Source organism: Mytilus californianus, unplaced genomic scaffold, assembly GCF_021869535.1.
Source record: "Mytilus californianus isolate M0D057914Y unplaced genomic scaffold, xbMytCali1.0.p SCAF_31, whole genome shotgun sequence".
NCBI lineage: Eukaryota > Metazoa > Mollusca > Bivalvia > Mytilida > Mytilidae > Mytilus > Mytilus californianus.
The window spans coordinates 212,033-230,784 of record NW_026262681.1 but is presented as its reverse complement, the minus strand read 5'-3'; the positions used below and the strand labels follow the sequence as shown (position 1 = coordinate 230,784).

At 33.5% G+C, this 18,752-nt stretch overlaps 1 protein-coding gene across 1 annotated transcript; it reads right to left on the bottom strand.

Moving 5' to 3' along the window:
- Nucleotides 1-9,191: 9,191 nt before the first annotated feature.
- On the bottom strand, nt 9,192-16,968 carry LOC127736445 (uncharacterized). Its single transcript, XM_052246997.1, has 3 exons — nt 16,761-16,968; nt 13,516-14,655; nt 9,192-9,625 (listed from the first exon to the last, which is right to left on the bottom strand). The coding sequence occupies exons 2-3, from the start codon at nt 14,579-14,581 to the stop codon at nt 9,420-9,422; spliced, it is 1,272 nt and encodes a 423-aa protein (XP_052102957.1). The 5' UTR covers nt 14,582-14,655; nt 16,761-16,968; the 3' UTR covers nt 9,192-9,419.
- Nucleotides 16,969-18,752: the final 1,784 nt, after the last annotated feature.

Here is an 18,752-nt window from a genome sequence, read left to right as displayed (position 1 = left end):
TAGTATTCTTTATTGGTTGGCAAACCTCACAGGTTTTGTGGAACATAGTGACCATTGAAACAATACGGAAAATTTCATGTTCATTATTTTTTAAGTTTCTTGGTGGTTGCTATTTGTAGAATAGAAATTGATGTCCCTTCCGGAGCTCTTTTGCTCTTCGTTGTATGTATCCATATCTTTAGGTATCTTCTTACATTTTAGGGGTGACTTAGTTGGAAAAAAGTATCTAAATTCGATACAGCATAGACGTGTATCTTCAAAAAGTAAAACATGTGTTAGAAATGTTTGTGACTTTATAGTTACCTGCATTAGTATGAACTTTATTGTTACCTGCATCAGTATGAACTTTATAGTTACCTGCATCAGTATGAAGCTTCTTAGACTTTGTCATCGTTACCTGCATCAGTATGAAGCTTCTCAGACTTTGTCATCGCTACCTGCATCAGTATAAAGCTTCTCAGACTTTGTGATCGTTACCTGCATCAGTATAAAGCTTCTTAGACTTTGTGATCGTTACCTGCATCAGTATGAAGCTTATTAGACTTTATCATCGTTACCTGCATCAGTATGAAGCTTCTCAGACTTTATCGTCGTTACCTGCATCAGTATGAAGCTTCTCAGACTTTGTCATCGTTACCTGCATCAGTATGAAGCTTATAAGACTTTGTCATCGTTACCTGCGTCAGTATGAAGCTTCTCAGACTTTATCGTCGTTACCTGCATCAGTATGAAGCTTCTCAGACTTTTTCATCGTTACCTGCATCAGTATGAAGCTTATTAGACTTTGTCATCGTTACCTGCATCAGTATGAAGCTTCTCAGACTTTATCGTCGTTACCTACATCAGAATGAAGCTTCTCAGACTTTGTCATCGTTACCTGCATCAGTATGAAGCTTCTCAGACTTTGGCATCGCTACCTGCATCAGTATGAAGCTTCTCAGACTTTGTCATCGTTACCTGCATCAGTATGAAGCTTCTCAGACTTTGTCATCGTTACCTGCATCAGTATGAAGCTTCTCAGACTTTGTTATCGTTACCTGCATCAGTATGAAGCTTCTCAGACTTTGGCATCGCTACCTGCATCAGTATGAAGCTTCTCAGACTTTGTGATCGCTACCTGCATCAGTATGAAGCTTCTCAGACTTTGTGATCGTTACCTGCATCAGTATAAAGCTTCTCAGACTTTGTGATCGTTACCTGCATCAGTATGAAGCTTCTCAGACTTTGTGATCGTTACCTGCATCAGTATGAAGCTTCTTAGACTTTGTCATCGTTACCTGCATCAGTATGAAGCTTCTCAGACTTTGTCATCGTTACCCGCATCAGTATGTAGCTTCTCAGACTTTGTCATCGTTACCTGCATCAGTATGAAGCTTCTCAGACTTTGTGATCGTTACCTGCATCAGCATGAAGCTTCTCAGCCTTTGTGATCGTTACCTGCATCAGTATGAAGCTACTCAGACTTTGTGATCGTTACCTGCATCAGTATGAAGCTTCTCAGACTTTGTGATCGTTACCTGCATCAGTATGAAGCTTCTCAGACTTTGTGAGATCGTTACCTGCATCAGCATGAAGCTTCTCAGCCGTTGTCATCGTTACCTGCATCAGTATGAAGATTCTCAGACTTTATCATCGTTGCAATCTTACCCTTCTTTCAGCACATAGTGTGGAATAGTTAACTATCCATTTCAAGAAATTCACCGTATATATCAAGGTTATCAATTTATTTCTTTTTGCCACATAACTGCCGATCAATATTTGGAGTAAAATGATCCCTTTTCTTTAAAATATTTAGAGATTTTCTTGTAATATTGATTATCATAGAGGAGGGCGTGGATGGGGGGTTTACACAATAGAGAATAATGGGCAAAAAATTTAAAGAATAGAGAAAAATGGACCAAAAAAAATAAAGAATAGAGAATAATGAGGTGCTAAAATATAAAGAAAAGAGAATAATGGGCATAAATATAAAGAATAGTGAAAATGGCCCAAAAAATTAAAGAATACAAAAATGAAGGACCCCCCATCCAGACTCTCATAGAGAAATTTGTAAAAATCTTAATTCAAGTGTTCAAACCTTTTCCAGACGTCTTCAAGTGAAGTTGTAACGATTATTGAAAGTTGTCATAATTTGTGAGTATTTTTGACAGATTTTGTTTTCATGTTTCAAATCATTCAAATAATACAGTATTTTGAAAAAATAATTAAATATAATTACGATAAGCTTAATACACATATCAGTGGCGGGTCCAGGTGAGGGCGTAATGGGCGTACGTCCCCCCTTTAAAAAAAACAAAACTATCGTAATCTGCTTATATTGTATTGAATATGGCAATTTATCATATTCATTAATTATTTTATGTTTTTTAGCCAAAAGAAGGTCCAAAAAAATTTTCGTCTCGCCTCGCTCCGCTCGGCGAAATATTTCATTCTACGCCCCCTCTTTCAAATATCACAGAAACGCCCCTGCATATCAAATTTGAAGCAGAAATTTCATAATAAGGATTATAAGAGGGAAATATTTATCCTAATTTTTCCCCAGAATATCGACTGAATTCAAAACTCAAGAAAATTTACGAAAATCAAACTCAAAGCGTCCATTGCATTCCTTTTCTATTCATAAAACACACTGTCAAATAATTTTTTTTTTTAATTGAAAATTTAAAAAAAATCAATATTCTAAATTGTTCAGACAGTCAATGGCAAAAACTTTGAAACGATAAATGTTTTGTCAATGAAAATTGATTTTAAACAGTCTGTAATCGTTCATTTTATTGTTTTAAATTTAAAAACAAAACAGCTTATTTTATTTTCATTTTTATCTATAAATGCTATAATTCACAATTCTTTAGAACATCAAAGGATTTAACTTCTAAACGGCAAAAATCTAAATCACAGAAAAATCAAATTTATCTGGTGCATGTGATACGATCTTGGAAATGAGAAAAAAGAAAATTCGAAATGATTTGAACTGGTAAGTTAACAATGGCTGTAGTCACAGGTTGTTCAGACTTTTAAGTGTATGTTGATACCAGATAAACACCTATAGTAAAATGGGAAAAAAAATCCTTTTGCTATTCATACCACATTAAGTTTTCGTCCTGATTTTCATGAAATACTTTATGTTGGACGTAATACGTTCATCCATTCAGCTGTCAACAATTCTGCTTTGTTTTATAGGAACCAGAAAACAATTAGACAAAATGCCACATCCTTTAATGAGTGACTTTGAAAGACCTTTTGTGACGAAATTCAAATTTTTCGGATCAGGACTAGTAACTGGAGCAGTTGTGGCTGCATGTGTACTTATTTTTGTTTACTACAACTTCGGATATCTGTTTGATGGGGATAACACAACTGATCCATACGGGGAAGATATTTCCACTCAACCAGGGGTTATGACTGCCATAGTGACTGTCCAAGAAGAGGTAACTGTTATCAAACAAGTGACTGGAACCATTAAAACAGAAGCTGATGAATCATTCCGTAAAAAACGTGATGTCCACCAAAATTCAAAGAATCCTTACACGTCAATCATGTTAGGTTTATTAATTGGCGGATATAACTAGATAAGTGGAACTATATTGTATATTTCAATCTAACACAAATATGAAATATACGCTTATTGTGTTTTTTTCATCGCAAATATAATTTTTGGAGATTTTATTCCGGTTGTTTAACATGGATTGCATACATATATTTTTATAGATCATAACTATAATCGCTAAAAAGAGAAGTTTTTGGCAAAACGATACGTGGTGATTGCGTCAAACTTTATTTGATAAGATAAGTTTGACCTTTGTAGATTCTCGTCACAGAACTGTTACACCTTTCTGTTAATATAAGTCGATTATAAATCCTCAATTTTTCTCAAATGAAATCGGGTGCAAGGAGGTTTAAATTCTTAAGTATGGGAATAGTAGAAGTTGTAATTTCATTTGTTGTTTGATTTTATAAGTTTCACACAACAGGGTAACACGAATTACAATTACCGAAAATATTCCCGGCATATTCCCTTCCCGGTTTTCGGTTTTAAATATAGCCGGGAATATTTTATACAGACCTCCGGTTATTTCTGAGATAATATCAATAAATATCAACGTATAACGTTTTAACGTTATAATGAGTGCTTAGATATAGGAAGACGTGGTATGAGTGCCAATCAGACAACTTTCCATCCAAGTTACAATTTATAAAAGTAAACCATTATAGGTCAAGGTACGGCCTTCAACACGGAGCATTGGCTCACACCGAACAGCAAGCTTTAAAGGGCCCCAAAAAATTACTTGTGTAAAACCATTAAAACGGTAAAAACCAACGGTCTAATCTATATAAAAACGAGAAACGAGAAACACGTATGAACTATATAAACAGACGACAACTACTTTCATGTATATCTCATATAGTGGATAAGATTTTAGTATGAACATCATTTTATTCAAAACGAAAAGGTATGAACTTCAAGATTGTTTTGCTGCATTTAAGTATTTAAAGAGATCCCACGTACTTCTTACCAATATATTCCACTTCCCCACTTATCTTTACCTCCTATATCCCGCATACCAAAAGCGTGTAATCCCGCTCTCTAAAGATTGTCTCGACAAATTATTGGTTATTTTATTTGAATAAAGTGCATGTCCCAAGTCAAGAGCATTGTTTTGTATATAAATCAGGCCGTTAGTTTTCTCGTTTGAATTGTTTTACATTTGTAAGTTCGGGGCCTTTTATAGCTGACTCTGCGGTATGGGTTTTGCTCATTACCGAAGGCCGCACAGTGACCTACAGTTGCTAACTTCTATGTCATCTGGTCTCTGGTGGAGAGTCGTCTCATTGGCAATCATACCACATCATTCATTTTTATATAAAATACAAAAAAATTCCCAGAGAAAATAATTGATATGTTTGGCAAATCTTTGAGTCTCAAAAATTTTCCACAAACATTGCAAACAAAAATCACATATAAAGTAAATCCATGGTGTGCTAGATTTTTACATTTATTCAATGTTTTTTAGAGAGCACTGGAAAAATTTAATTCAATATTGTGCCAATGAAAAATCCTATACAAACGTTTGTTTTTCCTTGCGCACAATTTTGAGACTGTGGGTTATGGTAACGAAACTGTCCATTATACTTCATCTACTGGTGCAAGGTTAGAAGGTCAAAAGTAAAGTTTGAATGAAAGGTCTGGTAAAAACCTTCAAACACGATACATCTACCGAATCTCTTAATTGGTTTTCTGAAATACAACACACCAATCTGCAAAAGAAGTTCGAAGGGAAATGTCAACATTCTTGTAAACTCTTTAATTGTATAGTATATTGGTCTTCAATGAAACATTGATTATTCACACTTAATTTAAATATGTACTTTTTCTTCACAGATTTCTTAGTCTTTATCGATATGTAAATACGAATTATTTGCATTTATTAACTCGTACTTTCTTATTAAACTGGACATTTCATTTTTAAAATGTGGGAAAATAAACTTTCACAAATTTTACAATGTAATAGGCAAACATTTATTTAAACAAAAAGAGAATGGACATTTCAGCTATACATGTGTATTTGTTGACACCGAACATCAGTATTACATGACATTACTAAAAAGATGCCATAATTTGATTGGAAATTTTCCTTTTCTTACCCTGATTTTGTGCCTGAGAAATGGATCTTTGAAACAATTGGGAGTTAAATCGTGTGGTATTTCCCCCGTAAAACGTGGGCGTTCTCCTGTTGAACCAGTTTTCATTTAGCTAAAGTATATACGGTATTTCAAAAAAGGCAAAGTGGAATGTACACGTCAAAGGATTATTCAAAATTCAGAGAAAGAAGCTGTTTCCCAGAACTGCAACTAAAGGCCAGTAAAACTGTAGTTGCTAAACACGGTCTGTCCCTCATAACATCGGAATTCACTCACCAAACTGAAAAGGTACCATTTCGAAAAATGTTCGAAGTGAAAAATCAATCTTCAAGAGTTAAAACTATCGGTAAATTGGATACCATAAAGGAGGATGAATTATATGACAATGATCAATTCGAAAAGAAAATCTTATGTAGAAAATACGGTAATATTTTACCCAATTCCAAACATAATTCTGTACATCACAGAAAATCTACAGCAAACGTCTGCTTCTCATACCCTCGATTCTGGATGCCAAAAATAGCACACAGTAAAAACGTCATAACCAACAGTTTGTTGTATCGTGATGTGATTCGTTCGCAAGTTAAAGTTCGTAAAAGTAAACTTGCAGATTCACTACAGGATTTCAGAAGGAGGCTAAATGTTGTAAAGCAGCGATAGAAATACAGTAACTTTTTTTACTGTAAATCGTAGAAGCGGACTACGTTGTAATTGTCCGTTTCCGTTGTGGAAGGAACAAGAGAAAATCTTTCATTTTTACATGAACCGATTATCTACCCTTCATTCAATATTTAATGTTATATAGATCAATAATAAATGCAATTTATAATATATTTTTTCATACAGTGTATAACACTAACAACGTAAAACGCTCATCTGTGACATTGCTCTTATAATTCTTACGGACAGCAACCGACGAAAACCACTCTGAATTGCAGGTTCCTGACTCATGAAAAACAGGAACAAAAGAATGTGGCGGGAATACATGTTTGAGAGCGCTCAACCCTCCTCTAAACTTGGACAGTTGCGTAACAACAAACGGTAAAAAAAACTGGGAATATTCAATGTTTAACAATGGTCACTCTAGAAAAAATAAAAACTAGTTGTATAATTCATGAAAAATTTCTTTTTTTTTTACTGACAATTTCGGCTATGTTGACTTAGGATCTTGTCTTTCTTTATCTATCTACTATAGTTTTTACCCAATAATGTAATACTAGATAAACATCATTAGAGGGCAATAACTAAACTATACAAATCTGTCGATTTTTTTTGGCTACTTAACCTCTTATTTTATTGACCATTTCCATGCATATTTGTTGACTGACGATTTGGGCCGCGTTGACTTATTTGTACACATCTTAAATCTATTCTAGTTTTCAAAACAATAGGCAAAACAACAAAAAAGTACGTCACTCAGGGTCAAACATCTATAAGAAGTCGATTAAAAAAAAAATCGGCTGTGTTTGACTTGAATGTAGCTATTGTCTTGTTGATTATTGATGCTATTAAAAGTATCTCTCTATTTATCATATTCTTCAAGATAATAGGCATAAAATCATACAATTGGTGAAAATCGTCAATTAAGGACAAAAACTCACGTAAGGTGTCTTCTGTCAAAAGTCAAACTAATCAATATGTAGAATTCGACATGATCTTTTTGTCCTCTTGTCAAATTTTCTCTATCTTTAACGACTTTACCCCTATGTTTTATCTTATATTTGGTGGTCATGATGGTTGGCCGGTCGGATCATCAGACACATTTTTAAACAAGATACCCCAAGGACGAGTTTGGACAAGTTTAGTTCAATTTGGCCCAGGAGTTTCAGTGGAGATTTTTGTAAAAGTTAAAGGTCGACGACGGACGCCAAATGATGACAAAGCTCCAACCGCCCCAATGAGCCAGGTGACCTAGAAATGTGACATTTTTGAACATAAAATTAAATAGTACATTCTTAAAGATGGTTCAAAGATGTCACTTGGATGGATGTTTCGAATGAACGGAGTAGTAGGTAGACTTCAAGACGACAGTAAATCTACTCAAGGTACTAATCATAGACCTATATAAAGTATTTGTTTATATATCAAAATGATGAGGAGAGATCTTCTTTTTCAAAATCCAAAATGCAACCTCTATTGGAGGAACAGTTATTTATTGTCTTTTGGCACACCGTTTATAGGACGCTTTTCCCGTCTGTAAATCAAGTTCATAAATAAAGTAACTGTGCTAAGACTAAGGTTTCAACTTTCTTATTTCCTTAGGCAAAGCGGACTTCACACGGTTTTGATCATTCTATTAATATTCTTTTAATTGTTTTTTTTTTCTCTTTTAAGGGGGGGGGGGTGTAGTAATTTTAAACGGTCACCATAGGTGATGACCACAGAAACACGCGTCGTTCGCACGGGAATAGGTATCATATGTTTTTTAAATATTTTTTTTTAAATCTACAGATACCTTGAATGTTTCAATATTTTTTAAAAAAAACCTCCTCAATAGTTGTGTGCTGGATTAAATAACATGAATACTTTGTGAAAATGTTGAACAACTTATCAGTAAGTTGTTTTTCATTTTTTACTACATGTATCTTTTACCAACTTTCCAATCTGGTCTATGTGAGTGAAACAAATACACGGGAAAAGAGTCACGCTTAAAGTTGTTAAAGAGATATATTGATGACTCGGCTGCTTAGTTTTATTTTTCTTATTAGTTTCTTTTTCATTGGTTCATTTGAATTAAATTATGGGTAAATCACTCGATATGATCAAACAAAACGTTTTATTTTTACTTTTGAATCTGTTAATTATTCTATTATCTTGTCATCAAATTATTCAATTGTTATTTTTCAAAATTTGATAGTGATCTGAGTGAACGGCGTACTACAGGAGAGTGAGCAGGCCTCGCCTCGGGCCTTAAAATATTTATTAAACATGATCAAGTATTGTATATCCTATACATAATCAAAAGAAAATAATTGCAATACTTCCACATATTCAACGCTAAAAATTAGCACCCCATTGAATGGTATGGTTAGTTTGTTCCAGTTAATGGTTAAAAATAAGAAAATTAAAAGTAAAAATTTCTTTTCATTTGAAATCTTTCTTATTGTGTACTGTGGTGTAAAAATAAGTTCTCTAATATTATATAATATTCCTGTTACGAAACATGTTTTCAAATCCCACTGAGTAATGAACAAAAACTTCAGACCATGGAAGTATTATATTGTCAACATAATACTTCCATGTTCAGACGAAGTATAATTACATGCATGTATGTTAATTGTGGTGTTTATAGTTGGTCGGGTGGTGTATGACCTGGATACACAACACGGTGTTGCCACGATGTCACAGAAACATGGGTTCAAGTCCCACAGAGGGGACAACACTTATTTACTTCTTCAAATTTACAGATATAACATTTGAGTAAAATTTCAGACAAACATATGTGTGTAAATTGTGGTGTGAACCCTTTTAGCCCTATGTTATCCTATGGACTTGCAGACTGTCAAATATTTAAACATACATTATATAAACATAACATGTTGACAAATAAATAATGGGTAACAAGTAAATTTAATATTAAATTATACATGAACTGTCATATATTAAGTACGCTATAAGATATGGGTGTCACTACCAATATCAAATAGGTTTTCAAACATTTTGTTTTGCTAAGAAAATAATCTTTGCCAAATTTTTACGTAATGTTAGAATAAAATGTGGTTCATTTCTATCCTTCCAAAAGCTGTCATTTCGTCTAGAAAGGCAAGTCAATAAAACTGTTAAGGCATACTTCTATGTCCAACAGATCCAGGAGGCCGGATTTTATTCGTCGTAGAAGTATGTAAACTGTGAGGTCTATTAATATTTGTTAAAGATGTAAATGTTCGAGAGAGATAATTGTTCGTGGTTGTTTGTCTGTTTCCAATTTTGCCGTTGTATTCTGGAATGCCAATTGTCAATCCTAAGCTCCCAACGTTGAATAAAGCTGCAACAGATAAGACATTTCATTTAAGATATTTCGGTAGCTAACTGATAAAAACAATACCGATATCAAATTTTAAGATAAAGGTATACTTTTATCACTATTTTGGTTGTTACTTCGACTGTAGTTTTAAAGTTTTCTGTTTGTGGTGAAAATCCGCCTCAGCTGTTAGCTATCACGAAAAATGCAACCCAATACCGGAAAAGACATCTTTAGATGTCAACATATCGTGTTTTAGAATAAAGCGTCTACACAAAAAGTACAGCCGATTGTCCTGAGTCAGTGTGAATAAATTTAAAAGAGACTCAAATATCTGACATTGACGCCAAATTCACTATGAACACAACCAAAGACAGGGTCCCGGACTTCATTGATAAGCAAATGAGCATGTGGTGGTTGGGAAAAGGAGGGGGGGGGTAAACTAGTTTTTATTTTATAGGCCAACAAACTTTGCTCTTTTAATCTTAATTTGTGAAAAAGTCAATAGAACATGGAAGAGCTTGCAATACAAATCATTTAAGCCTGAAAACGCAATTACAGTTAAGCTACCGGTATTAAAGACAGAATAATCACAGGTTCATTCAAAACAAATATTAAAATTCCGTAACCAAGAATGGCAAAAGATACAATATACCCAAAGTAAGTTTAAACGACTAAAACCTGGCTATACGGAAACAATGCCTTCCTCCAGACGGATATCATTAGCTCTACGTCCGATTAGATTTCATACAGCAATGACAAGAAAAGAACAGGAAGACTTGATTGCTAGTGACTTGTTCGTGCTTTGTATAAGGTAATGTGCTCTTACTAAAAGGGGTGTTGTTTGATATGTATAAAAACAAAAATATGTTCGGTCTGACTAGGAGTATTAACTATGATACATGTTATACAATGTAAATCAGATGAACAATTAAAAATTTCCAAAAATCTACTAGAGTACATACAATCTAAGTCAATCTTTTCATGCACTAGTGAAAAAATAAATATGGAGTCTACCGTTTACAAAAGTATTCCTCATTCTTAACTTCTAGACAGATTGAAATGATAAGTCCAACTTTGTTTCATAAAAAAAGAAGGCCAACATAGATACAAATATCTTGTTCTAGGAAGGATGAATTCATATTTTGTCAAAATAAATTCAATCCTTTTTCAAACAAAAAGTTCTCTGAAACTTATAATGCTCGATTTTCTTTTTGACAACATGTTATGCTAGATGAACGTGGTTTTCAGACATTCGACATTCCTATTGGAACCAACTAGGCTCCTCTCCTCTCCATTGGACCATTGTTCTTAATAGTAAATTTGAATTCACCTTTTCGAAAGTTTTACGAACGCGTTCAGTATAGTTTGGATCGTTTTGAGATATCTGTATCACATATCACCACGAAAACGTTCCAATTGTAGCCACAGTCCCGTCCTCTTTCTTGGTTTAGTTATTCCACTACCGAACGTGACGTATCACCTGATTTTACTTATATGGGGTTTGTGTTGCTCAATCTTCCAGTTTCAGCGTAATGTTATGTGTTGTGCAATATTAAGTTTTTTATGTAGTGTTTTAAGTTGCTCAATATTTAGTTTTCTGCGTAGTGTTTTGTGTTTTTCAATCTTTAGTTTACTGTGTAGGTTTTTATGTTGCTCAATCTTTAGTTTTCTGCGTGGTGTTTTGTGTTGCACAAGCTTTAGTTTCTGCGTAGTGTTTTGTGATGCTGAATATTTAGTTTTCTGCGTAGTGTTTTGAGTTGCTCAAGCTTTAGTTTTCTGCGTAGTGTTTTGTGATGCTGAATCTTTAGTTTTCTACGTGGTGTTTTGTGTTGCTCAAGCTTAAGTTTTCTGTGTAGTGTTTTGTGTTGCTCAATCTTTAGTTTTCTTCGTAATGTTTTGTGTTGCTCAATCTTTAGCTTTTTGCGTAGTGTTTTGTGTTGCTCAATCTTTAGTTTTCTGCGTAGAAGTTTGTGTTACTCAATCTTTAGTTTTTCTGTGTGGTGTTTTGAGTTGCTCAAGCTTTAGTTTTCTGCGTGGTGTTTTGTGTTGCACAAGCTTTAGTTTTCTGCGTAGTGTTTTGTGTTGCTCAATCTTTAGTTTTCTGCGTGGTGTGTTTTATGTTGCTCAAGCTTTAGTTTTCTGCGTGGTGTTTTGTGTTACTCAAGCTTTAGTTTTCTGTGTAGTGTTTTGTGATGCTGAATATTTAGTTTTCTGCATAGTGTTTTGTGTTGCTCAATCTTTAGTTTACTGCATGGTGTTTTTTGTGTTGATCAAGCTTTAGTTTTCTGCGTAGTCTTTTGTGATGCTGAATATTTAGTTTTCTGAGTGGTGTTTTTGTACTGCTCAATATATAGTTTTCTGAATAGTGTTTTGTGTTGCTCAATGCTTAGTTTTCTACGTAGCGTTTTATGATGGCGTATATGTAGTTTTCTGCATAGTGTTTTGTGTTGCTCAATACTAAGTTTTTGCGTAGTGTTTTATGATGCTTAATATTTAGTTTTCTACGTAGTGTTTTGTAGATTGTTGTTTGTCTACGTGTCTTTTTTACTTGGACAAGACGTTGATTTTTCTTTTTTCTATTTATGATTTTCAATTGCATCTTTTTCAATCTTCTTCGCCCTATTTTTATGTACAACGCGTGCTTAACGGCTTAATGCATTGCGGGCTGTATGAATACGGAGTCACATTTGATTTGAGTAGGTATAGGGATTTTAAAATGAATACCTGTGTGTGCGTGTTCCAACTTTTCTGTACGCACAAGAGCCCTAACCATAACGACAAATCTCGATGAGGGATGTTTTTAAGCATGGCTGGATGTTCCAATACACAGTCACAATCAATATAAATTGAATTAAGTGATCTAGTGATCACAGATACCCTCACCGTGTAGAAACACTCCAAAAGGGTATCGGTGTAAACAACCATAGTTTCATTTGTTATTCTATATCCTTCACACAAATGTTTCAGAAATAAGTTTATGGACTTTGCTCATTGTTGAAGGCCGTACGGTGACCTTTAGTTCATATCTTCTATGCCATTTGGTCTATGGTAGACAGTTGTCTCATAGACAATCACACCACATCTTCTTACTTGTTGATTTGATTCAGGTATATTATGATAATATGACATGTTTGATAGCGTTGATATATTGGCAAAATCATTTGGTAAAATCAATTCACCTCGATATCGTAAAAGCAGAGTTATGGAACATGTGACGGATAGAATGGTTTGCTGCTTAAATATTCAGGAAGATATCAATGAAACGGAGACGGAGATGCACAGGAGGGGGCAATTAAAAACCATAAACCGAAGAAAGACGGATAACGCCATGACCAACAAAGAAAATACGTTCAGAAAAAGAAGTCCGGAAAACATCACAAAAGAGACTTAAGACTGTTACTAAGGTGTCTTCATTAACTCAGTCAAGACTTGAAAGATAAGCTGCTCTTGTAGTTCCTTTATTAAAACCTTTAAACTTAGTGTGTAAGTTTTGTCTTATTCAGTGTATAATAATGTTATCCGAATCAATCACTAACACCGAGCAAATATTACTATTCATTGATTTTATAATTATCAGATATTTTGATATATGTTTTCGTTATATTCATATAATGATTACTAAACTGACATTTTCTGGAATTTTTAGGCGAATATTAACCACTTATAAATTTACTCTATTATAATGTTAATCTTTCAAGCAAAATGATTCAGTGTTCTTGGGTTTTTTCTCTTTCTGTTTGTTTTTGGTGATTTTAGAGGGCGACTCCATTTACATAGTTTCATATTTTCCAGATGTTCTAGTTTTAAATACAAAGTCTTTTTAAAAACGTACTCGAGAAGGTGCTATCAGAAATATATGTCACGCTTACTTTATTTGCGTGTCTATTAATTTACTGAAATGATATACTTACAGTGTTTCACGTCCGCTAGTTTAGGTCTGTCGAATTTTTCACTCCTTGATAGCATAAACCCTCTAAATGATTTCTTTTGATCAAACCACGAACACTTTTCTTTTATGATATTATCAGATGTCATTGATGCGACAAAGTAAGCCTTCATTTGAGGTTTACATCGCAAATGCTTAGGTTTCATAGGCATTGGCGTTGTCACTTTTAATGGCGGTAAAGTACTAGGTAGTATTCTGTTATCAATTTCGAACTCATGATTTACAACATTTATAATGCTTGACCTCCTTTGTTTCTCTTTTTCTTTGAATTTTACAACATGAGGCTTCAGGAGGACTTTATCCCCTTCATTAACGGTTTCCGGAAGTGTAACATTCTGTTTCGGTAATATAGTTTTCTGGTGGATTGTTTTCCTTTTGCGTTCTCGTTTTCTATCAAAGTCATCAGATGGTGTTTGAACATTTCGTCTTACACTTTGATATCGATCATAAAAATCATGAGGATATATAATCGACATCAACAAAGTTTTTTCATCTTTCACCGATTTTCTATTGGAAAGTTTCTTTTTTTCACAAATAACACAAGGATTTAATTCCTTATCGTCATTTATAATTAATGCATTTTTTAACCGTCCAATTTTTCTATACAAACTTATTTCTGCACACTCTGAACAAATCGTTGGACGCTGATTTGTTGATGTATCATTACTGAGAAGCTCTTCAGTTAATGGTACGTCATCTGTATTTTCACGCATGAGTTGATAAGCTGATTCTTCACAAGATGATTCGCACTTTTCCATTAGATCGGTCGATGTTTCCTCCTTACATTTCGGTAAAATCACAGGGTTAGTATCACTACGTTCATCTTTTCTATTTTCTTTCTCCTTTTCTTTAGACAAATCTACTTTTCTTCCTATGCTTAATGAAAATTTTCCTTTAAGCGAAGCAGAATCCCGACAGGCGAGCGTAGCATGACGACCTTCAAGTTTATAGTCCAAACTTTGCCTCTGCCTTCCCTTTGCACTTCCCCTCGTTTCATACAGGTAAGCTTTTTGCGAAGTAATGGCGTTCATTGATTACTTTGGAGTCAATAAATGTCCATCTTAAATCGGATTACTACAACAATACGCGCTGATCAAACAATCCCCTAATAAAAAGAAAATAAACAATCAAGGAATGTTTACAAATATTGACGTGATTCTTACCAGGTGCCATATAAAATATTAATTTTAAACCAGGACAATTATGTTTGACATGTTACAATGACAAATAAGAATTTAAGATGACTTAGGGTTAAGGAAAACTGATACGATGGAGAGGGGGAAATGTATTATTGTTTTAAATGTTGTGATCAATTTTAATCTTTCAGCAAAAATTCTGGGTGTAAATTTACCGATTTAATTATTTATTAACAATTGTCAGAAACAAATGCACAATGCACTTTATGTTTTGTGCGTTGAGTCACTTGGGTAAATTTAATTTGAAAATTAAGTTCTTATATATTCTTAGAAAAACTAGGAGATTTTTTGTAGTGAATAGAAGCCCCGTAACTATTATACAGTTAAACGTATACTGCGTTAAGAAATACAATTGAAAATATATCATATGAACCTTTTATGTCAAGCGTACCTATAGGAGTTTATACAGTGTGGTACATGTAGATAGTTTTCATCATTATGATGCCTTTAAATTTGAAATGTTCGACCAGCGTTATGTCAGCTTTTACTTTAATAAGACGAATAGAACGAAAACCTGTCTACGGAAGACGTTTTATCTAGTTCTATTTTTATTCTATTTTACCACCAGAATGAGAGTGACCAAGGGCTTTTTTTTATCCTGGAGACACCACCAGATTGCTTTCACTTATTATTCATTTCATCTTCGTTTAATGTTATATGTTATATATCCTATTTTGGAAATTTTCAATCCACAAAAAAGGAAATATAACACATATTTCTAAAAGGTCAATCAACTAATAATTGTAATTCTACTGCTATGTGCGACTACAATATAAACTAAATCATTGACGCCTTATCTCCTTTTATTCATAAAATAACCCAACTGACATCCTTTATGAACCTATTGTTCAACTTTTAATCAATACGCGACACTTTAACAAAATAATTTATTATTATTATAATGTATGCATTGTTAGTTTTTAATTAGTCCTAAATCACTGACTCGCAACTAAGCCATATTATCTAAAAATAACAAAAATAACATGAAATCAAAAAGTATATATTCATATTCATGATATTATATCATTGTCAGTATATCATTGTAACAGTGTATCTTGTAGCGCCATGGGGATTTAGGGGATTCTCGTTAACAGCTATCTCATAAGAAAGAAAGTTAACAAAAGGTTAACTAGAACTTCCAATTTATCTTAATTGTTTAGAGAATTATTTAATTTTATTTATTCTATTTCATAACTTCTTATAACACTTTGAGTTTCTGGCAAGATATGTATCAAACTCTTTACCACTGGTATACACACACTCTGACCAAAATTTTTTAGTAAGCAAACCGTGTTTGGGTCTTTTATAGCTATAGCTTTGCGGTATGGGCTTTGCTCATTGTTGAAGGCCGTACGGTGACCTATAGTTGCTAACTCCTACATCACTTAGGATCTGGTGGATAGTTCTCTCATTGGCAATCAGACATCATCTTCTTATTCGTATATACTTATCCAGTTCTAAATATATTACTTATATGTATGCGGGCAAACTGGAGAGATCAAGGAAAATTCAATAAAAATCTATAATCTAGAAAATATGTTTATGATTTAAAGTTTTAGGATAGCCATGATATAAGGTACAATTTCATTAGTCAGATGCTGTTTAAATAAAGAATACAGTTGCGGATTCAGGCGGGGGCGTGCGCCCCCAGAAAAATAAATTTGCAAAGCATGGGTTGTCCTCAGCTTAATAAAGAATATTTCGATAATTTTACCTCAAAAAAATTTGTTTAAGTATGCGCCGCCTTAACCTAAAATCCTGGACCCGCCCCTGGAATACACCTTGAAAACTGGTAAATGGGGGTATATCAGATTGGGACAGAAATTTAGCCTTGCAATAGGCCACCTACGAACCCCTTAAACGCTTTGGTGTATCCCCATACACAAAACCCTTTTAACGAGGGATAATTGTAATTCTGAAGTACATTGTACGATTAGAATTTTTGATGACGTAATGACTTTTTTGAAAGAAATAAAACTTTGTCTTAAATTCAAAAGGACGATGAATAACTGACCTCATATTTGTATTTTGACATGATTTCCAACATTTCCCGTTCCTTTTACTAAATATGTATTCCTTCTAAGCTTTATATGGTATGTTATATACGAAATCACGTTATTCCAACAAAATGTTCCTACCAATGTGTTGATCTATGTAAATCATTCATAACTTTATCTCTCATGCATTAACGCATTTTTTTCCCATATTTGACATAAAAAAAAAGTCGGAGACCCACCTGCATTACGTTTCAAAATTCATTTAAAGTTTCTAAATGAAAGTTAAGCAATGCTTGATCAAACCTTTTCTACTTTGATCGAAATCTTCACGTACAAGCTTTCAAACAATAGATTTCGTCATTATAAATAAAACATGTCATTTAACCCCAAATTATCTATTCAATGATTTCAATAAATGATTTTGAAAATACGTAATCGGTTAAAAAATCTGAATGTGTTTGTTTTTGAAAGTCATACAAAATTCCTCAATATTAGCTAATTATAATGAGGGTCTGGATTGGGAGTCCTTTATTTCTTTATTCTTTAATTGTTCAGACAATTTTTGTCCATTATTCACTATTCTAAATATTTCAACACCCCATTATTTTCTACTCTGTATTTTTTTTTTTTTTTTTGCGTATTTTTCTCTATTCTTGATATTTTAGCCATTTATTCTGCACTTTTTGTCCATTATTCCCTATTCTGTAAACCCCACACAGACCCTCTATAATATGACATAATGCTGTTTAATCCTAAAGATAGGCACATGGATCTATGATACTAATTTTGGTCAATATTAAAAGAGATTGAGAAAACAGAAATATTTTCATATAAGTGTTTTACAATGATATCAAATATTATTTTGTTACGAAACTTTTATCACTTGTCAAACATAATTCATATACGAAGACAGTTAGTGTGGTATTAGCCAATGAGACTTTGTATAGAGTATTAAACAATAACTTGTCTATAGTATTTACAAAGCTCTAAATCGCCCAGGTTCCACACTATTTGTGAATAAATTTAACAGAGAATATATAAAAAAAAAACTCCCTCCAAAATTAAATTCAATAAACACCTAATGCTCTTCGTCTTCGTACTTTATTTGGCCTTTTAACTTGTTTGATTCGAGCGTCACTTATGTGTCATTTGTAGACGAAACGCGCGTCTGGTGTACATAATCATAAGCCTGGTATCTTTGGCGAGGTTTTTTTTAGATAAAAAAAACCTTCTGATATGGTTCATGATATGAGACAGGCACATCAACATGAAGCGGGGCTCAACTAAGTTTTTTAATACTCAGCCCTCTGCCTTATGTATCTCGATAAGCCGAATCACAAGAGGTACATAAAAGACCATACAATAAAAAATTAGTTCAGAATAAAGTAGCGAATTATAAAGGGAGCAAATATACAAGACAATACTATTCAGGGAATAAACAAAACCCATTATAGAAAAGTTTTACAATGCAAGTGATCCACAGAAAGAGACAGAAGACAATGAAAATTGAATCTCGCGAACAAAAATAAAACCCAATGATGTATTTAAATGCTCTTCCTCTGGAAGGCTGAGCATTATTCTCTTAATATTGAACTCGCATATTAAATGTGATATAAAAGTGAATTAGACAGTAGTTCAGCAACACAGGTTAACCAGAAAAGACATGACATTCCTAGTAAAATATATTTGGTGAAAGGGCATCAGGAGAGTAGAAATGTGACAGATACGTGTCCATCCCCGACAAACGTTATATTGCTAGGTTGGCCAAGTGTTCCGCGAAACCTCTTTCAAAACTATTAACATAATATTTATCATCAATCAAAGTCGTCTTCAGAGTTACTTTGAAAATACATAATCTAGTGGGCGAAGTGAATCAGATGTGGATACTAAGAATTAAAAGGTCGGTTAGACTTCATAAAATCTTAGTCTCTGTCCTCTTGGAATAGTTAAAAAAAACATTTCATTTCTCTACCTTTTACACCAGTGTACCCAATCCTAAACTTGAATGA

Coding starts and splice junctions, on each gene's coding strand:
- LOC127736445 (XM_052246997.1), bottom strand. CDS start 14,581: ATGAACGCCATTACTTCGCAAAAAGCTTACCTGTATGAAACGAGGGGA. Junction 9,626..13,515: donor ACTAGCGGACGTGAAACACT/GTAAGTATATCA, acceptor TATCTGTTGCAG/CTTTATTCAACGTTGGGAGC.